This window comes from Bubalus bubalis, chromosome 7 (genome assembly GCF_019923935.1).
Source record: "Bubalus bubalis isolate 160015118507 breed Murrah chromosome 7, NDDB_SH_1, whole genome shotgun sequence".
Classification (NCBI taxonomy): domain Eukaryota; kingdom Metazoa; phylum Chordata; class Mammalia; order Artiodactyla; family Bovidae; genus Bubalus; species Bubalus bubalis.
In genome coordinates, this window is record NC_059163.1 from 22,473,085 (window position 1) to 22,497,206 (window position 24,122).

At 40.1% G+C, this 24,122-nt stretch overlaps 1 protein-coding gene across 2 annotated transcripts in view; it reads right to left on the bottom strand.

Annotated features, from left to right (window-relative positions):
• CFAP299 (cilia and flagella associated protein 299) overlaps nucleotides 1–19,495 on the bottom strand; it is a 707,989-nt gene extending 688,494 nt beyond the window's left edge. The window contains exons 1-2 of one of the 2 annotated variants that reach the window (XM_025289842.2): nucleotides 18,877–19,495; nucleotides 4,425–4,555 (exon numbers count right to left, since the gene is read on the bottom strand). In XM_025289842.2, coding sequence (XP_025145627.1) covers nucleotides 4,425–4,555; nucleotides 18,877–18,987 — 242 coding nt within the window. In that variant the 5' untranslated portion in view covers nucleotides 18,988–19,495. The remainder of the gene's footprint in view (nucleotides 1–4,424; nucleotides 4,556–18,876) is intronic. The other variant, XM_025289841.2, reaches the window with a different exon arrangement.
• Between the last annotated feature and the right edge of the window lie 4,627 nt (nucleotides 19,496–24,122).

Consider the following 24,122-nt stretch of genomic DNA (forward strand, 5'->3'; position numbering starts at 1 on the left):
CCAGACAAGAATACTGGAGTGGGTTGCCATTTCCTCCTCCAGGGATCTTCCCAACCTGGGAAGATCGAACCCAGATCTCCTGCATCTTCTGCATTGAAAGGTGAATTCTTTACCACTGAGCCACCTGGGAAGCCCAAACCACCACAGATATCCTCTCTATTTCAGCAAGAAAGATCACAGGGATCCCTATATATTTGGCATCTGAGATGCCTGTCAAGCTCCCTTTACAGGAATTCCCAAAGGTGCATCACAAAGTCTCTCAAGAAGATGGCAACAGCCAAGCAGTACAATTCTCAGTTCCTCCAGGGCTACTATTTATGCCCTCTGTGTTTCAGATTCTGCATTTCAGTAAAAATAAGGTCATTATCTCAGAAGCAGTTTAAAGAGCTAATTCATCTCCTAAAAACATAAACTGGTCCAAAGCTAAGAGACTGACGATCTTACAAGGTCATCCAGGAGAGTGTTCAGGCTGAGATATAACTACTCAGATATTAACTACTAACTAGATCCCAATAATCCAATATCCAACCTGTGTACATATAGTCAACATCTTTTTCTCTATCACCCATGGAAATCAACTGAACTTCTCACTACAAATAGAGATTCTCCAGGACTTATGAGGGGAGCTACCTCAGTAAACACCAGCTAAACTAATCCCATCCTTTCTTTCCAACCTTTACAAAAAGTCTCTGCCTTGCAGCTACCCAGCTGGCATGAATCTCAGTGGATGGGGGATGAGAGATGGTGTTTATGTGATAATGAAGCAGAGAGGGCTTTGAAGCAAAGGCTGAGGGAGCTAGGAGAATGCAGAGCTCACCCACCACCACCACGGCCACCAACCCAGTTAATGTGGAAATGAGTGACCTCTAGTTGGTACAACTTGGGTTGGACGTGGGGGGACATCTTAGCAAGGGACTAGGTACAGATTAAGACAAAGAGGTAGAGAGGATGATTTGTGAAGAAGGCAAGTTTATCATGAATTGAGGCAAACTGAATGTGTGTCCATCTTCTTACCCTTGTCTTCCTCATTGACTCCTACTTGCCCTTTAAAAGTAAATTCAGCTGACATGCCTTAAGAAGAGCCTTCCCTGTTCACATTCAAATCTTGACTTAGTACTACTTCAGGGTGTTGCTCTGAGACCTATGATAGCATATGTTATCTTCTGTTTTAACTGCCTTCCTAAGTTGAGATATAATTCACAAACCATAATATTCAAACTTCCAAGGTCCACAATTCAATGGTTCTTAATACAGTTACAAAGCAGTACAACCATCACCAATATCTACTTCCAGAACATTCTGTCACCCCAGAAAAACACCCCATACCCACTGGCAATCATTCTTCTTTCACTGTTCCTTCCAGACCTTGACAAAAACAACCACAAATCTACTTTTGTCCTTATGGATCTACCAATTGTGGACACTTTACATAAATGGGACTATATAATTTATAAACTTTTTTACCTGCCTCCTTTGCTAAATCTAATATTTTCAAAGTTTATTCATGTCATAGCAGAGAAGAATATTTCACTCCTTTTTATGACTGAATAATATTCCATTGTTATCTATGTATATTACATTTTTTTATCCATTCATCAGTTGATGGACATTTGGATTGCTTCCCCATTTTTTTTCCTTTTTTCCCTCTTTTGTCCATGCCATGCAGCATGTGGGATCTTAGTTCTCTGACCAGGGATTGAACCCATACCCCCTGCAGTGAAAGCTCAGAGTTTTAACCACTAAACCACCAGGAAAGTCCCGGAGTTTCTGCCCTTTTCTAGCTGCTATGAATAATCCAGCTATGAACACTGGTGTATAAGTTTTTCAGTGGACCTAAGTGTTCAATTGATGCTTTTGAGCTGTGGTGTTGGAGAGGACTCTTGTGAGTCCCTTGGACTGCAAGGAGATCCAACCAGTCCATTCTGAAGGAGATCAGCCCTGGGATTTCTTTGGAAGGAATGATGCCAAAGCTGAAACTCCAGTACTTTGGCCACCTCATGCAAAGAGTTGACTCATTGGAAAAGACTCTGATGCTGGGAGGGATTGGGGGCAGGAGGAGAAGGGGACGACAGAGGATGAGATGGCTGGATGGCATCACTGACTTGATGGACATGAGTTTGAGTGAACTCTGGGAGTTGGTGATGGACAGGGAGGCCTGGCGTGCTGCGATTCATGGGGTCGCAAAGAGTCAGACAAAACTGAGCAACTGAACTGAACTGAAGTGTTCAATTCCTTTGGATATACACTTAGGAGTGGGATTACTGGGTCATATGACAACTATTTGAAGAACCACCAAGCTATTTCCCAATGTATACTCCCACCAGCAACATCACTGTCTTTTCTTTATCCAGCCCTCAGTTTTCTGGAGGGCAGGGACTAATAAGTCTTCTATAACAGCCCCCGTACCTAGCATAACACCTAGGGCAGCACGGTTGTCTATGAGTATTTGTGAAGCGAACAACTAAGGAATTTGTTTCAACCTTGTGCTTTCTTCCAGCAAAATACTCTCTCCCAATATCTTTAAGCAGCCACTTTTATCCATGAAACTATTCTAAGAAAGTGACATACTCTTGCTGCTAATGAGTGCTCTATGATTGCTGGAGAATAGGGCTGTGATCTGCATGGGGCTGCTCACCCACACATTAGAGAAGCTAACTCAAATAATCTCATAGTAGAATCATATGTTTTCAAGTTGGTACCAGTTGGCAGGCAGGCAGATGTTCACACATATTTTCAAAGTGATCCTCAGTATAATAGGTATAGGACATGTTTGGTGTTCAGACTCTGCTGGCCCTGCTGCCAATAACACGACAATGGACCTGGGCAGAGAAGAGAACAAAGGAACTCCCACATGGGGCAAGAGGAAACATGTGGGGCCCATCCCGTATGTGGGTAGCCTTTCCCTTCTCCAGGGCATCTTCCCAACCCAGGGATCGAACCCAGGTCTCCCACATTGCAGGCGGATTCTTTACCAGCTAAGCCACAAGGGAAGCCCAAGAGTACTGGAGTGGGTAGCCTATACCTTCTCCAGCAGATCTTCCTGACCCAGGAATCGAACAGGGGTCTCCTGCACTGCAGGCGGATTCTTTACCAACTGAGCTATCACAGAAGCCCCAAATGAGTGTGGAAGCAGATTCATTCTCAGAGTCTCCAGAAAAGAACTCAATCTAGCCAACACCAGGATTTCAACTTTGTGATAGAGTGCAGAGAATCCAGCCAAGCCACTGTACTCTGATCTGTGACCTATAGGACGATGAATAAATACATTTGTGTAGTGTTCAGCCACGCAGTTTGTAGCAGTGTGTTATGACAGCAACAGAAGACTAATATATTACTGAATGTCAGCATATTAAATTCCAATATTCTACGGTTCTGAAGTACGAGAACCACCACTTTAATGGAAAGATCCATTAAAACTGCACATTTCCAGAACAGATTCACAGTCCACTACCAAATGTTATTTTTATAGCAAATCCATGGGAGATTTCTACTCGTAATTACTGGGTATTTTTTTAAATGTTACCTAAGAATAATGTGGGCTTCCCTGGTGGCTCATTGGTAAAAACTTTGCCTGCCAAAGCAAGAGATGTGGGTTCGATCCCTGGGTTGGGAAGATACAGTATTCTTTTTTTTTAATTTATTTGTTTTTTAAGGATAGTTGCTTTACAGAATTTTGTTGTTTTCTGTCAAACATCAACAAGAATCAACCATAGTTAGGGAAATCCTATGGACAGGGGAGCCTGGCAGGTTACGTCTATAGGGTCAGAAAGAGTCAGGCACGACTTAATGACTAAACAACAACAGCAAGAATAATATACCAATTTCGAAGTAATTATCTTCTCCAACATTTACAACTTTAGCATTAACTTTTAAAAAGAAAATAGATAATTACTTATCAAGACTTTTTCAAATTGTCTTACTTGTTTATTCACTTTAGATGTACATCTCTTTCCTAATACATTTAATGTATTTTATTAAATTCACATTTCATATAACCAGGTATGAGTCACATTAACAAAAGTCAGTGACTGCTAATAGAATCCAGTGAATCAGTATTTACAAAAACGTGAGAATGTAAATGAAGCCAAAGATTTACAGGCCTCAAAAGTACAAAGGCAAAAATCACTCGCAGTTTTTGTGTAAAGCCAATTATATAGAATTGTGTTTTAATAGGACTTTATTGGTATGATGACCATATTTCAGTATCTATATTTTTTAAATTAGTAGCTCACAGTTGCCTGTGGCTTTCTTGCAACCATACCACAGTTCCTCCAATCCCTGATCTGCACAACACATGCTTAGAATATTCCAAGTTCTACCAGTTCCAACCAGTGCTTCTAAATTACCACAATGCCAACAAAACTGGATTTTTTTCACAAACTCTACAATGTAATATAAAATCAGTTTGGAACATGGACACTTACTTTTTCTGAGTTCTTTCAGCCAACCTTGCAATCTCTATCGCTGCCTTCCTTGCTTCAAAATCTTCTCTTTTCACCACCTCTCCAGTACCTCGGTAGCCTAGCTCCACCAACTGGCGGGCCAGACCTTCATCCTGAAAAGAAGATCGATTGTTAGGTTTGTGGATGAATGAGACGTTTTATCAATGTATACGGAATAATTGTTTCAAATGAAAAAGCAAATGTGTTATTTAAATATGAGACAAGATATGTTAGACATGAAAAGTTGGAATTCTTTCCAACAGTAATTTTATAAACATCTGATTTGTCATCCCTTTCCCAGAGATGTAAGATGGGACAAAAAAATGATAATAACATCATGCACTAAATTTCCTCTAAGGGATTGGAAGACAAAAGTCTGTTATGTTTTTAATCAATTTATGAGAAGAGCTGTAGATAATTAATAAAGTATTCTTAAAACAATAAAACTTAGAGACAATAGTACTTATACAAGACAACAGTATTTACACAAAAAAGACTTTATAAAAAGCAACTGCACAAAAAAGAAAACTGGATTGCTTTCAGAAAGTTCAATACTTCAGAGAGCTACTTCCTTGAAGTCCATTAACTGATGACACAGGGCATTATAACTTCAAATACAAAGCAAAGAGCAGATGAATTTCCTATTTGAGTAGAAGGATATTGTTTCCATATAATGTCGGTACCAATAAAAACAGAGAAGTAGAAACCCAAGATGACCACAAAAAGCTTCAAACTGAAAAAAAAAAAATATATATATATATATATATATATATATATATTTCCCTACAATTCTCTGGACCTTTTATATTTCAGTTATTTTAAAAATTGTCACACACATTTCTGTTACTTGCATAGCATATTCAAAAGAGACAAGCATCTCCCCACTGAAGAGGTGATATTTTACCAGAAGTTACTGATATAAAGGCTTAAGTATTACTTGTCTGTGCATGCACGCTAAGTCACTTCAGTTGTGTCTGACTCTGTGTGACCTTATTGACACTAGCCCACCAGGCTTCTCTGTCCATGGAATTTTCCCAGCAAGAATACTGGAGTGGGTAGTCATGCCCTCCTCTAGGGGATCTTCTGGAGCCAGGGACCAAACCCATGTCTCTTACATCTCCTGCATTAACAGGCGGGTTCTTTACCACTACTGCCACCTAGGAAACCCCTAAGTATTATATAACAATATGTATATTAACATTTTATATTATCCCTTATATTACCATCTTAATTAAACAGAAAATGTCTGTAATATCGTGAAAATAGCATTTATTTTATTGTTACAGACCCTCACTTAATACATCACTGCTGAATGTAAGAACTGTCTCAGTTCAGTTCAGTTCAGCTCAGTCACTCAGTCATATCCTACTCTTTGCGACCCCATGAACTGCAGCACGCCAGGCCTCCCTGTCTATCACCAACTCCCAGAGTCCACCCAAACCCATGTCCATTGAGTTGGTGATGCCATCCAACCATCTCAACCTCTGTCGTCCGCTTCTCCTCCTGCCCTCAATCTTTCCAACAGCAGGGTCTTTTCCAATGAGTCAGCTCTTCCCATCAGGTAGCCAAAGTATTGGAGTTTCAGTTTCAGCGTCAGTCCTACCAATGAATACCCAGGACTGATCTCCTTTAGGATGGACTGGTTAGATCTCCTTGCAGTCCAAGGGACTCTCAAGAGTCTTCTCCAATACCACAGCTCAAAAGCATCAATTCTTAGGAGCTCAGCTTTCTTTATAGTCCAACTCTCACATCCATACGTGACCACTGGAAAAACCATAGCCTTGACTAGACGGACCTTTGTTGACAAAGTAATGTCTCTGCTTTTGAATATGCTGTCTAGGTTGGTCATAACTTTCCTTCCAAGGAGTAAGCGTCTTTTAATCTCATGGCTGCAGTCACCATCTGCAGTGATTTTGGAGCCCAAAAAAATAAAGTTAGCCACTGTTTCCACTGTTTCCCCATCTATTTGCCATGAAGTGATGGGACCAGATGCCATGGTCTTAGTTTTCTGAATGTTGAACTTTAAGCCAGCTTTTTCACTCTCCTCTTTCACCTTCATCAAGAGGCTCTTTAGTTCTTCTTCACTTTCTGTCTAGCAGAATTAAAATGAGAAAACTTAATTCATGGTTAATAATCTATTCAACCCACAGTGGCTATTTTAAAGTTCAAACTACTCAAACAAAATAAAAAATTCAGATACTATCAACATGGAAAACCTGACTACTTTGCTTTGCTAAACACTAAAAGCAAATACTGAAACCTGTGTAGCAATATGGGTACATTTGCCAAGTGAAGACAATGCAAAGCAGCAGGGCTTGCCAGGGCTCTTTCTTGACTTGTTCCCCTGCTCAGTATACTCTCTATCCCAGGCTACGTTCCTCTGAACCACAAAACTGAGCAAATGCCTCCACCTAGTGGAGTCAACATTTAATAGAAAAGGGATGCAGATTTTGAGTTTGACTTACAAAAAATGAGATGACTTGAGTATAAATTTTCTTAAATACATTACTAAAAGTAAGCTCACGGGAAGAATTCATAGCTGAGCTCTGTGAGACTGTGGGGTTCTTCTAGCAGCAAAACATAAGTTGCCTGTGGTCAACAGAGCATTTTATATAATAAAGACCATTAAAAAGTTGCTGTATTGACTAGTTCTTCTTTTTCTTATACCTCTTTCTGCTCTATACCACAGTGTGCTATGGAACTAACCAGCCAGGTATAAGGAACCATGGTTCATCACATATAATTCATCAGTGATTGAATTAAACCCAACCCAACTGCACTATTAACTTTGCATATGGAGTGAATTATTGTTGTGTACCCTGCCAGAGCCACACTGAATCATTTGGTTAGTTCTGTGCTCATTGACACAAATATGTTGTTGTTCAGTCGCTAAATCATGTCTGACTCTTTATGACACCACGGACTGGAGCATGCCAGGCTTCTCTGTCCTTCACTATCTCCTGGAGCTTACTCAAACTCATGTCCATTGAGTCGGTGATGCCATCCAACCATCTCTTCGGTCAACTCCTTCTCCTCCTGCCTTAAATCTTACCCAGCATCAGGGTCTTTTCCAATGAGCCAGCTCTTCGTATCAGGTGGCCAGATTACTGGAGCTTCAGCTTCAGCATCAGTCCTTCCGATGAATATTCAGTGTTGATTTCCTTTAGGATTTACTGGTTCGATCTCTCTCCTTGAGAGTCAAGGGACTCTCAAGAGTCTTCTCCAGCACCACAGTTCGAAGGCATCAATTCTTTGGTGCTCAGCCTTCTTTGTATTATAAAAAATGACAAGATCAAGAAGAAAGTTGAAGTTGTTTCCCCATTTAACCATAACCATGTTCTAACTGGTGGAATCACAAGTCATCTCTCTACTTTAAATGGTTAATCATCTTTAAATAACTTATCTTTAAAGAAACAGAAATAAAATAGTTTTATTCATTCACATATTCATTCACTCATTTGCATTTCTGGTGATTTTCATTCTTTTGTGTAGATCCAACTTTCTTACAGATACACGATTTTCCTTCTACCTCAAAAACTTTAACAATTCTTGTAGGAAAGGTCTGCTAAGGGATTTCCCTGGTGGTCCAGTGGCTGAGATGCCATGCTCCCGTTGCAGGGAGCCCAGGTTCAATCCCTGGTCAGGGAACTAGACCCCACATCCTGCAACTTAGGTGTTCACACGCCACAACTTGTTGAGTTCACATGTCTTTGTGTTGCAGTTATGACCTGGCACAGCCAAATAAATAAAATCAATATTTTTTTAATAGGCCTGCTAACAACAAGTTATCTTGGCTTTTTTTTTTAACTAAAGAAATATTTATTTCACCTTAATTTTTTCTTCAAGTTTTACTGAGATATAATTGACATACAGCACCATATAAGTTCAAGGTGTACAGTATAATGATTTGATTTATATACATCATGAAATGATTACAGTAGTAAGTTTAGTTCACATCTATCTCATACAGATACCAAATTAAAGAAATAGAAAAATACATATTTTTCCCCCTTGGGATGAGATCTCTTAGGATTTACTCTCAACACATTTCAAAAATGATATAAAGCAGCATTAATTGTATTTGTCATGTTGTACATTATACCCCTAGTACTTTTTCATCTTATAATTGCAAGTCTGTACCTTTGCACTGGCCTTCATTTAATTCCCCCTCCCTCCACCCTCCTCAATCTCTGGTAACCACAAATCTGCTCTCTTTTTCTAAAAGTATGTTTGTTTGTTTGTTTTAAAGTACAGTGACCTATAACACTGTTAGTTCCAGTTACACAGCAAGGAGATTTCATATTCCTATCAAATAATAACCATGATGTCTAATTAACAAATATCTCACCATACAAAGATATTACATAGTTATTGACTCTATTCCCCACACTGTACATTTCATACCCACGACTCATGCAATTCTGTGCACCAGGAAGTCTTTATCTCTTAATATCCCTCATCTATTTCTCTCCTCCAATTCATTCCCGTTTGGCAATCACCTGTTTTGTTCTCTGTATCTATTACTCTACTTATGTTTTGTTAAACATAGCTGTACATTTGTTTTGATTTTCTAGATTCTACATATAAGTGAGATCAAGAAGTATTTGTCTTTGTCTGTCTGATTTATTTCATTTAGCATAATGCCCTCTAGGTCCATCCATGTTGGCAGAAATGGCAAGATTTCATTCTTTTCTATGGCTAAGTAATGTTCTATTGTAACCACATCTTCTTTATTCATTCATCTGTTGATGGCACTTAGGTGTTTCCATATCTTGGCTAATATAAATAATAATGCAATGAACATAGGGATGCCTATGTCTTTTTGAATTAATATTTTCATTTTGTTTGGAGTAGAATTGATAGATCATATGGTAGCTCTAGTTTTAAATTCTTGAGGAGTCTCCATACTCTTTTCCACAGTGACTGCAGCAATTTACACGCTCTTCAACGCTGCATGAAGTTTCCCTTTTCTCAACATCCTCATCAATAATTGTTATTTGTTGTCTTTGATAACAGCCATTCTGAAATTTGTGAGGTGTTACCTTGTGGTTTTGATTTGCATTTCCCTGATGACTAGCCAGGCTTAAGCAATACGTGAACTGTGAACTTCCTGATGTTCAAGCTGGTTTTAGAAAAGGCAGAGGAACCAGAAATCAAATTGCCAACATCCGCTGGATCATCGAAAAAGCAAGAGAGTTTCAGAAAAACATCTATTTCTGCTTTATTGACTATGCCAAAGCCTTCAACTGCGTGAATCACAATAAACTGTGGAAAATTCTGAAAGAGATGGGAATACCAGACCACCTGACCTGCCTCTTGAGAAGCCTGTATGCAGGTCAGGAAGCAACAGCTAGAACTGGACATGGAACAACAGACTGGTTCCAAATAGGAAAAGGAATATGTCAAGGCTGTATATTGTCACCCTGCTTATTTAACTTATATGCAGAGTACATTATGAGAAATGCTGGGCTGGATGAAGCACAAACTTGAATCAAGATTGCGGGGAGAAACATCAATAACCTCAGATATGCCGTTGACACTACCCTTATAGCAGAAAGTGAAGAAGAACTAAAGAGCTTCTTGATATAAGTGAAAGAGGAGAGTGAAAAAGTTGGCTTAAAGTTCAACATTCAGAAAACTAAGATCATGGCATCCGGTCCATCACTTCATGGCAAATAGATGTGGAAACAGTGGCTGACTTTATTTTGGGGGTCTCCAAAATCACTGCAGACGGTGACTGCAGCCATGAAATTAAAAGATGCTTACTCCTTGGAAGGAAAGTTATGACCAACCTAGACAGCATATTAAAAAGCAGAGACATTACTTTGTCAACAAAGGTCCATCTAGTCAAGGCTATGGTTTTTCCAGTAGTCATGTATGAATGTGAGAGCTGGACTATAAAGAAAGCTGAGCGCCAAAGAATTGAGCTTTTGAACTGTGGTGTTGGAGAAGACTCTTGAGAATCTCTTGGACTGCAAGGAGATCTAACCAGTCCATCCTAAAGGAGATCAGTCCTGAATATTCATCGGAAGGAACAATCCTGAAGCTGAAATTCCAATACTTGGCCACCTGATGTGAAGAGCTGACTCATTTGAAAAGACCCTGATGCTGGGAAAGATTGAGGGCAGGAGGAGAATGGGACGACAGAGGATGAGATGGTTGGATGGCATCACCGATTTAATGGACATGAGTTTGGGTAAACTCTTGGAGTTGGTGATAGACAGGGAGGCTTGGCGTGCTGCGGTTCATGGGGTCGCAAAGAGTTGGACACAACTGAGTGACTGAACTAAACTGAACTGAACTGATGACTAGTGACACCAAGCAACTTTTCATACATCTGCTGGCCATTTGTGTATCTTCTGTGGAAAATGTCTATTCTGATTATCTCTCATTTCTTTAATCATCTTGTTTGGGTTTTTCTGATGTAGAATTGTATGAGTTCTTTGTATATTTTGGGTATTAATCCCTTCTCAAATGTATCATCTGCAAATATCTTCTCCCATTAACTAAGCAGCCTTTTGTTTTGCTGATAGTTTCTTTTTCTATGCAAAAGCCTTTTAATGTGATGTAGTACCATTTGCCTATTTTTGTTTTTGTTTTCCTTGCCTGGGCAGATATATCCAGAAATGTATTTCCCAGACCAACGTAAAAGAATGTACAGGTTATGCTTTCTTCTAGAAGTTTCATAGTTTCAAGTCTTGCATTTAAGTCTATAATCCATTTTGAATTTATTTTTGTACATAGTATAAGAAAGTACTCCAGTTTGACCTTTTTGCACACAGCTGTTGCGTTTTCCCAAAAGCATTTATTGAAGAGGCTGTCTTTTCCCATTGTATATTCTTGTCTTCTTTGTCATAGATTAATTGCCCACTAAAGTCTGGGTTCATTCTGGGCTCACTCTTCTGTTCTATTGATCTGTGTCTGCTTTTGTGCCAATACTATATTATTTTGATTACCACAGCCTTGCAGTATAGTTTTAAATCCAGTTCTTTCTATATTAAGGTTGCTCTAGATATTTGACGTCTCCTGTGTTTCCATAAAATTTTAGAATTTGTGCTAGTTCTATGAAAAATCCCACTGGTATTTTAATAGGGATTGCACTGAATCTGTAGATTGTCTTGGGTAGTAGAGTCATTTTAACAATACTAATTCCTCCAACCAATGAGCACTGTATATCTTTCCATCTGTTTGTGTTGTCTTTGGTTTCCTTCATCAGTGTCTTATGGTTTTCCAAGTACAGGTAATCTATCTGCTTAGTTAAATTCATTCTTAAGTATTCTGTTCTGTTTAATGCAGTTACAAACAGGATTGTTTTTTCAGTTTCCCTTTCAGATAGTTCACTGTTAGCATATGGAAAAGCAACAGGTTTCTGCATATTAATTTTGTATACTGCAATTTTACTTAATCTTATGATGAGTTCTCATAATTTTTTGATGGTGTCTGAGGATTTATTGGGGCTTCCCTGGTAGCTCAGATGATAAAGAATCCACTGCAATGCTTCTTTGGTGGCTCAAACAGTAAAGAATCTGCCTGCAACGCAGAAGACCTAGGTTCAATCCCTGGGTTGGGAAGATCCCCTGGAGAAGGAAATGGCAACCCGCTCCAGTTTTCTTGTCTAGAGAATTCCATGCACAGAGAAGCCTGGCAAGCTACAGTCCATGAGGTCTCAAAGAGTTGGACATGACTGAGGATTTATTATGTATAGTATCATATCACCTGGAAAGAGTGGTGGTTTTACTTCTTCCTCTCCAATTTGTATTCTTTTGCTTTCTTTTTCTTCTCTAATCAGTATGACTAGGATTTACAATACTATGTTGAACAAAAGTGGCAAGTGTGGGCATCCTTCTCTTATCCTTGACCTTAGATAAAATGCTTTCAACTTTCTACTGTTAAGTATGATGACAGTTGGGGGTTTGTCATATATAGCCTTTATTATTTTGATGTATGTTTCCTTTATACCTACTTTGTTGAGAGTCTTTATCAGAAATGGATACTGAATACTGTCAAAAGCTTTTTACTACATCTATTGAAATGATCATATCTTTTTCATTCAGCAATTTGTTAATAACATCATATTAATAAATTGTTGAATGAAATTTGATTAGTGAATATTAAGCCCTTTGATTAGTGAATATTGAGCCATCCTTGTATCTCTAGAATAAATCCCATTTGACCATGGTGTGTGATCCTTTTAATGTATTATTGAATTCAGTTTGCTAACATTTTGTTGAGGATTTTTGAGGATATTGATCTATAATTTTCTTTTCTGTGTGTGATATCTTTGTCCAGTTTTGGTATCTGGGTGATGTTGGCTTTGCAGAATGAGTTTGGAAGCATTACTTCTGCTTTAATTTTTTGAAGTGTTGAAAGGGACAGGAGTTAACTCTTCCCCAAATGCTTGGTAGAATTCACCTGAGACGCTATCTGCTCCTGGACTTTGTTTGCTGAGAGTTAGTTTATTACTGATTCAATTTCATTACCGGTAATTGGTATGTTCATATTTTCTATTTCTTCCTGGTTCAGACTTGAGAGAGTGTACATTTCTAGGAATTTGTCCATTTCTACAGGGTTGTCCATTTTATTGTCATACAGTTGTTCATAGTAATCTCTTAAACAATCCTTTGTATTTCTGTTGTATCAATTATAACATTTCCTTCTTTATTTTTTATTTTATTTGTTTGGACCTTCTCTCTTTTTCACTTGATAAGACTGGTTAAAAGTTTATCAATTTTATTTATCTTTCAAAGAAATAACTTAAGTTCATTGATCTCTTCTATTGTTTTTCTAGTCTCTATTCACTTATTTTTTGCTCTGATCTTTACAGTTTCTTTGTTTCTACTCAATTCAGGTTTTGTTTGTTTGTCTTTTTCTAGTTCCTTTAAGTGCAAGTTTAGGTTGCTTATTTGGGATTTTTCTTGTTTCCTAAAAAGCTTCTTTCATTATACACTTCCCTCTTAGAACTGCTTTTGCTTTCATCCCCTAGATTTTGGATTATTGGTCTTCTCTTTTATCTTTTTCAGGAACTTGTTGTTTTCTCTTTGATTTCTTCAGTTATCTCACTTAATTTTTGAAAGACATTTTTGCTGGATTAGTGTTACAGGTTGACTTTTTAACCTTTCAGCACTTTAGAGAATGTTATCCCATTATACCACGGCTTGTATTACTTCTGATGAGAAGTAAAATCCTTCCTGTCTGAGTTCATCTTTGCATTCATATGATAAACCATACTACTTAAGAGTAGTATTTAGCAGTCTCTGATCTTGCCATGGGCGGAGTGCCTCATGGGCGGAGTGCCTCACGCCGGCCCCCAATATGATCTATTGTTTCTTATTATATTTCTAGATTCATTTCTCACTCAGTTAGTAAAATTAGTCTTTAGCTTTCCATTTTGTGCTATCATTTTCTGGACTGATGTCAGGGCTATACAAATCCTATAAATGACTTATGAAAATTACATGATTTTCATTTTATTAATTTTTAAGTATGTAAGTTAGACTTTAATTCAGTCTCCTTGTGAAAAGTAAAATGTGACAGATGCAGTGAATTTGTATTCTGTCAACTTAACTAAGTTAGAGCCTTGTTTCCATAACTTTCCTTCCTTAGTTAGTTACAGTTAGGTTGGACCCCAAGAGACATTTGCAATAGATTTGGATGATAGAAGAAGAGCAACCATGTTGTTCTAGCTCTTACAGGATCTTCTCCTTTACCTCCTCCAACTCCTGGGTCAGGTGTATGAGTATGTTTATCTCTGTGACTAAAGATATTAGCTTCTTCTGCAGATCTCTTCCTACCATCAAAGTTCGAAGTGTAGAACAGGTGACAGCCTGATCCAAGTTCCAGTTTGTCCTTTTGAATTCTAGCGTACTTTTACAGGTCCATTTCCCCTAGTTTCCCCCACTTCTCATGTAACTTTACTTCCTGGCTGTCTGTCCTAATGACTTCAGGTTCCAGACACTAAAGAAACAGCCCTTCATCAACCATTTAAACAGTTCTCATAATGGTGCAGGGGAAAATCTCTATAAAAAAGTAAACATACATGACACACACATATTTGCATCTACTTGTGTGTGTGTGTGTGTGTATGTGTGTGTATGTGTGCATGTTCTGCTTCTTTTAGTGAACCCTGAATGAGTCACAGTTGGCTACTGGCAATGATTCCAGAGGAATGGAAATTTAAAGGACAGATTGAATGGTTCTAGGTTACCTAGAATTGGTTCTCTGACCTTATTAAAGGTATTACAAGCCCTCTTTACAGTAGAAAAGATTTTGCTGTAGTCAGTGACGTGCAGAGGCCAAGTTTTGATTTATCAACTTTACAGACCTGCAGTGAAGTCAGGGCTTTGGGTAACCACGTGTTTTTTGCCAGAGTATCATTTAGTGGCAATAAGAAAGATAATGGCATTGGTTGCTTCTAAGCATGTTGAATGCTTTGGGAAAAGAAAATGAAAAGCCCAAGTCTTAGGGATTAGCCAGCCACTTGGTAGCAGGTTAGTTACCCATGACTACCTCCATCATGAAAGGGAAAAACATTTGATATAGTTTCATGATATTTAAAAGGTTTTTCCAAGAGAAAAAAAAAAAATACTCCATAGTAATGAAAAAAATACTCCATAGGCCATTAGATAGTGGAGCAGACTTATGACTACAGCCAGAAGAGGCAAATCCATTACTACCAAATGTATCTGTTCCTATCAGATTGAACTGTTGACCTTTCCAAGGTTGAAGGGGCCAATGTGGTCAATTTGCCACCAAGTGGTTGGTTGGTTCCCTTGAGAAATGGTGCAATATTGCAGGTATTCAACTTGGTTGCTGCCAGTCAAACGCCTGTCATTTGAGTCAGATATTCAGCAACATCAGCCTTTGCAAGAGGGCACCCATGCCACTGGGCCCATGTGTAGCCTCCGTCTTCCTCCATGTGCCCATCATGCCAGCACTAAAGTGGCCAGTGAAAGAAGTTGGCTGACAGCAAATGGCTTAACTAACATCAAATTTAAAAGTAAATTTCTTTACCTTTCCCCCAAACATAGTCATCATTTTCCATTTTGGAGACCTTTGAAATTATGATTAATATAACACAAAGTTTTAATTTCTCACTTCTAATCAATAAGTTTCATTGCTAACTCACATGAAAAACTCTGCCTTAAAAAAAATTGAAACCTTTCTTAACAATATTAAGCTGAAGCTTGGCAATTGTGCACATGTGCTACAAAGATAATTATATCCTATTGGGGTATTTATTGTCTATATTTCATTATTATTTATTTAGATATTCAAAATTTTACATTCAAACACTGTTTGGCCCCACTACCTTTTGCCCCTCATTTATTTCAGTGACTTCCATTGCAAGGCATAAAACTGAACCTTCATGATTTTAACTTTATATTATCTGTATAAAATATTAAAAGCTTGATTTTGAAGTCAGAAAATATGTTGGAAATACCACCCAGCTTTTTTTTAACACATAAAGATCAAATTTTCTGCCCAAGGTCACACAATTTGTTCATGGAAAAGATAGGACCAAAGTGAGATGTTTCTACTTCCTTAAAATTATGTTCCTGGACTTCCCTGGTGGCACACTGGGTAAGAATCCACCTACCAATGCAGGGGGTGCAGGTTCAATCCCTGGCTGGGAAGATTCCACATGCCTCAGAGCAACTAACCCCATGAGCCACAACTACTGAGCCCGTGTTCTACAGCCCTCCAGCTGAAACCACTGAGCCCATGTGCCACAACTATTGAAGCCTGAAGCTCTAGGGAGGCAGGTCAGGTGGTCTGGTATTCCCATTTCCTTAAGAATTTTCCACAGTTTGTTGTGATCCACACAGTCAAAGGCTTTGGCATAGTCAATAAAGCAAAAACAGATGTTTTTCTGGAACTCTCTTGCTTTTTCGATGATCCAACAAATGTTGGCAATTTGATCTCTGGTTCCTCTGTCTTTTCTAAAACCATCTTGAACATCTGAAAGTTCACGATTCACGTACTATTGAAGCCTGGCTTGGAGAATTTTGAGCATTACTTTGCTAGCATGTGAGATGAGAGCAATTATGCAGTAGTTTGAACAGTGGACTGGCTCCAAACTGGGAAAGGAGTATGACAAGGCTGTATATTGTCACCCTGCTTATTTAACTTATATGCAGAGTAAATCATGCAAAATGCTGGGCTGTATGAAGCACAAGCTGGAATCAAGACTGCCAAGAAAAATATCAATAACCTCAGATATGAAGATGACACCCCCTTATGGCAGAAAGTGAAGAACTGAAGAGCCTCTTGATGAAACTGAAAGAGGAGAGTGAAAAAGTTGGCTTAAAGCTCAACATTCAAAAAACTAAGATCATGGCATCTAGTCCCATCACTTCATGGCAAATAGATGGGGTAACAGTGAGAGACTTTATTGTGGGGGACTCCAAAATCACTGCAGATGGTGACCGCAGCTATGAAATTAAAAGACTCTTGCTCCTTGGAAGAAAAGCTATGACCAACTTAGCATATTAAAAAGCAGAAACATTACTTTGCCAATAAATGTCTGTCTAGTCAAAGCTGTGGTTTTTCTAGTAGTCATGTATGGATGTGACAGTTGGACTATAAAGAAAGCTGAGCGCCGAAGAATTGAGGCTTTTGAACTGTGGTGTTGGAGAAGACTCTTGAGAGTCCCTTGGTCGGCAAGGAGATCAAGCCAGTCAATTATAAAGGAAATCAGTCCTGAATATTCATTGGAAGGACTGATGCTGAAGCTGAAGCTTCAATACTTTGGCCACCTCATGCAAAGAACTACCTCATTGGAAAAGACCCTGATGCTGAGAAAGATTGAAGGCAGGATGAGAAGGGGATGACAGAGGATGAGATGGTTGGATGGCATCACCGACTCCCTGGACATGAGTTTGAGCAAGCTCCAGGAGTTGGTGATAAACAGGGAAGCCTGGTGTGCTGCAGTCCATGGGGTCGCAAAGAGTCGGACATGACTGAGCCACTGAACTGAACTGAACTGAAGCTCCAGGAACTGCAAGCCCCAAATACTGAGCGCCTGTGCAGCAGCCACTGAAGCCCTCACGCCTAGAGCCTGTGCTCCCACAGCAAGAAAAGCCACGGCAAGAAGCAGCCCAGGAACAGCAATGAGAAGCCCGAGAACCACAACTAGAGAAAGCTACAGTGCAGCAACAAAGACCCAGTGCAGCTAAGGATATACAAATAAATGAAAGCATTGTGAACATGTCAAATATATTGTATTAAAAAATTATGTTCCTATGTAGCACGTAAATGTGTTTTGAAGAAGCACTTTTCAGACCTTGGAATCCCCACTGAAGTAAAATCTAAGTTTTAATACGATCATTTTGGACTCCAAATCCAAAAATGTCAATCCACTAAAAGACAGAATGACTGTGGTGCTGAATAAGTATTTGCGGAGTTCACTGCAGGATACAGATCCTTCTCAGACTCACATGTGGAGTGGACCCACATAGCAGTGCTTGCTCTCTCTGGCCTAAATATGGGGCAACTTGGGGGTCCGGGGTCTGGCTCCAAAACAGCAGAATTTCCAAGTCAGTGTCCGTTTAGTCGGCCTGGTCTGGGGACTATATCAGGGCTACAGGGACGTTCGGTCCATATCCTGCTTCTCAGGACCCGCAGCCCATTACCCACACCCCACCCTGATTCTCCTCCAGGAGGCCAAGCACTTAATCATTCTGCCCTCCTCCCAGCCCCCCACTTGCTCCCCACCCATCCCCAACACCTTTAAGAAGCCAGAGGACTGTAGCCAATCCCAATTACGTCCGATTTTGCTGTGTTGCAGGCTTTTTTTTTTAACTGTCAACAACAGTTGTGCTCCATCAACTCGGTAAACAGGAGTCAGCTTATGCCTGCAGTTACAGGGAGCTGTAACTGTACCTGTAATTAAAGCGCTTTCTGAACCAACTAGCTGGGAACCAAATGCCCAGTAGAACACGAGATACACCTGGAAGGATACTGCCTTCTGTTCTTTGGTACAAACTGGCGAAAAGAAACAGGGTGTCAGACCTGAACTGCAGCCCCCGGAAGGGTCTCCGCGGGTCTCCGAATCCAGCCCCTCAGCTCGGAGAGGGAGGATTTTGGAAGCGGGGCGGCCAGGAGACGGCGAGGGCGGCGCTGGGCAGACAACCGAGGTTCCGCGGCGCGTGTGGTGCGCGTGCGCACGGGCACGGGTCTGCGCGGCGCCACGGACAAAAGGGGCCGGAATGCCGCTCAGACCCAGGTAGTGGAGGGGGCGGGGGGCAGGTAGGGACACGGACACGGCGGCACTCCACCGCGGTGGCTTTGGAGCCGCGGTCGGGAAACTGCCGCGCCTGCAGTCCCCAAGATTTACCGCCAGGGGGCGAACACCCCACGACCCGGGGGCTCAGGATCGTGCGCGGACCCAGGGAACGCAAAGGCGGTGGCCACCCTACTGGGCGGCTGCCCTTACCTCCAGGTAGTACAAGTCCAGGGTCGTGATCTGCGAGTCCAGGAAATCTTCGTAGGTGTTGAACTGCGTGACTATATTGTCCACGGTGGTCAACGCTTCGTCCTGATCCATCGCTGTTGCCGTGGCCGAAGCGTCCCTAGCTACGGAGGCCCGGGGGCAGGGTCAGAAGATTCCACCCACTTCGTCCCTTCCAATCAGTTAGAAACCGGTGCGGAGTTTGGGGCGTTAATCCCACCCCCGTGTCTGGTTACGGTTTCAGGTTCCCGCCTCACTCCTAGGAACACTGTCTCAAATTACCCTCCCCAAGTTCAGGTCTGACGACTTCAGTAGACTCGCACTTCGATAAAAATGAGTAGTCTTGGAAGAGAGGCAGTTGCAATCCAAAATTTGAAAGGGTGAAACTCCTGCCAGGATTAGTAGACAAAATACTACAGATCAGAGCTCCTAGTCTCATTCTAAAACAATGCTGTGAAGGACCAGATTACCAAGGTTAGTTCTCTGGTAACTGAAGTTCCATTTTTGCAGAGTGTCTCAAAACAGAAATTTCTGGAAATGGACTTGTGAATAAATCCATTAACAAAAGAAACATTAATAACATTTTCAAATTGTTGTTGTTGTTGTTTAGTTGCTAAGTCAGTCCGACTCTTTTTCGAGACCCCATGGACTGTAGCTTTGCCAGGCTCCTCTGTCCATGGGATTTCCGGGGCAAGAATACTGGAATGGGGTGTCATTCCCTTCTCTAGAGGATCTTCCCGACCCAGGGATCGAACCCACGTCTCTTACGTCTCCTGCATTGGCAGGAGGATTCTTTACCACTGGGCCACCTATTTTTAAGTTATTGCTAAGATTTGGATATGAGAAAGAATTTATGAATTTCCCGAAGGAAACTAACTGAACGAAAATATCTTTGAAGACTTCTTTTGGCCCCAGGAGCTTGTTTTAACTTTTTTTTTTTTTTAACCTTTACATTTCAGTAAACACACAAAGACCTTGGCCTGTGGAAGCTGCCTTCTTTTAAAGGGTAAAATATCTGTGGAAAATTAGAAAGCAAAGGTTTTTACTAAAGACTTTTCCTTTAGCACAGAGTTTTACATTTTGAAAACATGGATTTAAAGTAATCCACCCTGGCAGCTGGCAAAATTTTTCAGAATCCATTTTTGGATTTTAATGTTCTACAAATCATCCTTGGGAATTAACACATAGTACAACACTTGAGCCTGTGGTAGTTGCTCTCTAAGTACTTACCGAGTTGATTTTGAAGCTTTCCACAGAAGTGCAAAAAAAATTTTTAATGAAAACATCTGTTAAGATACTTCACCTTGAGTTAGCTTTCTTACTTTAAAAAGGCCCTCTCAAAATTAGAATGTCATGAATGTTCGATTTTAAGTGCTGGAAACAATAATCTCTAGGATATCAGTAACTTGTCTTTTAATTAATTACTACATTTTAAGTGGCACTTTGGACATTATTTTTAAATACAATGTAGTAGGAGAACAGAAAAGAGAAAGAAACCCTGGACACTCATAATACAATGACATTAATAATAATAATAATACCAGTTATTGACTGCACCCTGCATGCTAGGCACTGTCCCAAGTACCAACAATGGATTACATCTTTAACTAGTATCTGTGCTAAAATTAACAACCACCAACACTTTGACATCATCTAATGCCTAAAAAGACATGAAAATTCAAATAGCTCAAGACAGAGGGAAAAATCCATGTGGCTTAAGACATTCTACCTGATAAGAGACAGAGGTCTCAGTATTCTGGATTATCTGCTGCTGCTACTGCTGCTGCTAAGTCGCTTCAGTCGTGTCTGACTCTGTGCGACCCCATAGACGGCAGCTCACCAGGCTCCCCCGTCCCTGGGATTCTCCAGGCAAGAAGACTGGAGTGGGTTGCCATTTCCTTCTCCAATGCATGAAAGTAAAAAGTAAAAGTGAAGTCGCTCAGTCGTGTCCGACTCTTCGCGACCCCATGGACTGCAGCCTACCAGGCTCCTTTGTCCATGGGATTTTCTAGGCAAAAGTACTGGAGTGGAGTGCCATTGCCTTCTCCGTCTGGGTTATCTAGGTCTCAGTATTCTGGATTATCTAATGTCTCCTCATTATTCTGAGTGAACTGAGCACAAGGAAAGGCTTAGAAAATATATATTTGATTTAGTATGATGATATTTATTTAAACTTTATCATGTGCCAGCCCTGTTCTAAACGCATGCTTTATATGCATTATCTTGTTTAATCATGACTACAAATCCACCAGGAAAGTAGCACTAGCGTTATTCGTAATATGGAAACAGAATGAATCTAAGTGGATTGGCCAAAGTCTTAGAGATAAAAATAGCAAAACAACTCACTACTCGTGCTTTCCCAGAAAAAGAAAGGTGAATCGAGGTTTGAAGGGCCACATGGAATTAACTATCAAAGTTGGGGTTTTGTATTTATTAGAAATACATATATATGTCAAATTGTGAAAGGGAACGTGGATCAGCACAAATAAAGAAGCAAAAGGGGTGGCGTATTCCAAGATGTGGAAGCAAAGAAAGATTGGGTTCTGTGTAGGAAAAAGCTGCACATCAATTTGACAGTTGTGAGAAACCCGGGAAGGAGCACAGAAGGAAGGAATCTGACTAAGGAGGCAAATTGGTAGGAAGGCTTTGAATGCTTGAATGAAGAGTTTGCATAGGTAATAATCTTAGAGTAAGACAGGGTACGAAGAAAATGACTGATGATCACGTACAAACAAAACATGTCACTGTTGAAGCCTCCAGAGTGCTTATATTATCATATCAGCTTTGAAGTCCTCCTCCTTCATGATCTCATGCATTCTGAGAAACCATAAAGAATCTGGAGAAACTGTGTGTCTGTCTGTCTGTCTGTGTGTATGTGTGTGCACGGGCATGCGTGGGCATCCTCAGTTGCTCAGTAGTGTCCAACTCTTTGCGACCCCGTAGACTGTAGCCCACCAGGCTCCTCTGTCCATGGGATTTTTTAGGCAAGAATACTGGAGAGGGTTGCCATTTCCTCCTAAAGGGCATCTTCCCAACCCAGAGAATCAAACCGACATCTCTTGTGTCTCCTGCATTGCAGGTGGAATCTTTGGGCTTATTCAACCATAGCAATTTGATTACAAGGACCTATATGTTAGTAAAATCTGAGATTACTGTTTGCCTGTATATTCTTCTATTAGGATCCACTGTGACTATGTATTTTTGGTGGAAACCTCATTAAACATACCATTTGGCCATCAGCTCTTTGATGAAGGAATCCCTAAAACATCTAAATTTTAAAAATCATGAAAATGCTTCAAGTCAATGAATCTAGCAATGTGTTCCAACGGAGAACACTGAGGATGATTTTCAACAAATTAGTTTCTTTATACATCAGTTCAGTTCAGTTGCTCAGTCGTGTCCGACTCTTTGTGACCCCATGAATCGCAGCAAGCCAGGCCTCCCTGTCCATCACCAACTCCCAGAGTTCACTCAAACTCACATCCATCAAGTTGGTGATGCCATCCAGCCATCTCATCCTCTGTCATCCCCTTCTCCCTCTGCCCACAATCCCTCCCAGCATCAGAGTCTTTTCCAATGAGTCAACTCTTCGCATGAGGTGGCCAAAGTTATACATAGTGAAAGAAAAAAATATCAATTCAGCCTTACTTCTCAAGAAAAGCTTGAATGATGGTAGGCCTAATTCAATTGTATTTTTCTTAACCTTCAATTTAAGTTTAAAAGCACTTTCAGACCTGTGCCTGAGAAATTAATGAGCTTTGGCAGATCTCTATTTCCTATTTTAAAGTCTTTGTTATGATCAGTTATTTTGGGTTACATGCATTCCTACTTATAGTCCAGGATTTTTAAAGATGGAAACCTGAATTTAGCACCCAATCCCAGATATTTCATTCTTTGCAAGAGGACCAGCAAGGATTATCTATATTCACAACAATTCTCCAAAAGATGAAAGAAACATGTGCTATGTAAGAATAACAAAATATATACCATATTTAGCTTAGTTTTGTTGCTGTTAGTCTCTAAGTCATGTCTAACTCTTTTACAACCACATGGACTGTAGCCCTCCAGGCTCCTCTGTCCATGGGATTTCCCAGGACATGAATGAATACTGGAGTGGGCTGCCATTTCCTCGACCAGGAATCGAACCCACATCTCCTGCATTGGCAAATGAGTTCTTTACCACTGAGCTACCAGGGAAGCACTTAGTTCAGTTTACTGAGTTTAAAAAATGACACAATATAAAAATAAAAGTCATGGGAATATAGGCAAAAATCTAAGCATCATTATCTCTTTGAAATAAAAAGGCTTTGGTATTATACTTACCAAAGTATAAGTGGAAGTGTATGAAAAAATTTCCAATTAAGCTTTGTGCTTTTCTATTTCCAAGTATCCAGCAATATACCATGGTATCTGGGAAAGTGACTAGAAAACATACTTTAGGTAAGTTGACATGATAGAAACGAAATGCCTTGTTTATTATGCTAATAAGATGCTAAACACTCTGAGTAAGAACTTGAGGTTCTATTAAACTGCACTTAATACATTACCATATTGTAAGAAAGAGAAACATAATGCTCACTCTAAAAGGATAAGAGACTTGTGTCTGACGTTGCCTATTGCTCATGAAGTTCCTGTGGGTTGCAGATGAGGACTAGTACTTAATCATCAGTCAAGGAGAGCTCTTTTGCACTTTGTAATAAAAACAACACTGAATTTATTTATTTCTTGTGATGAGATCACTGGACTTCCACATCGTCTGTTATTCTAAAGTGCTGGCGTTCTGGTTCCACAGCTTCTAGCTCATGCAGACATGATATGTCCAGGTGTCATAATTCCAGTTTTCTCCTGGCCTCTGACAATGTAAAGGGAAGGATCCAGAAGAAAGACCAGAGGTAACTGCTACCAGGAAAGGGGCTGACAGGTGACAGAAGCTAATAAAAGTTTGGAAGTTACTGTGCTATGGGATTTTTGTTGTTGTTGCTTTTCAGCTGCTAAGTGATGTCCGACTCTTTGTGACCCCATAGACTTAAGCCTTCACCATCTCTCTTCTGGAATAAATGGTGGGTACGGTAGCTGCAACAATCTTCTCAGAACTGGGCTCTCAGCGACTCTCTAAGGTTTTCCTAGCAATTCCACTGAAAATTCCTTCAGCCTCTTTGCCTACATGGATATCAGGCTCTCCCCTAATGCACCACTCCCGCTGAGGGGCCAAACGCTCTCTGAAGGCATCG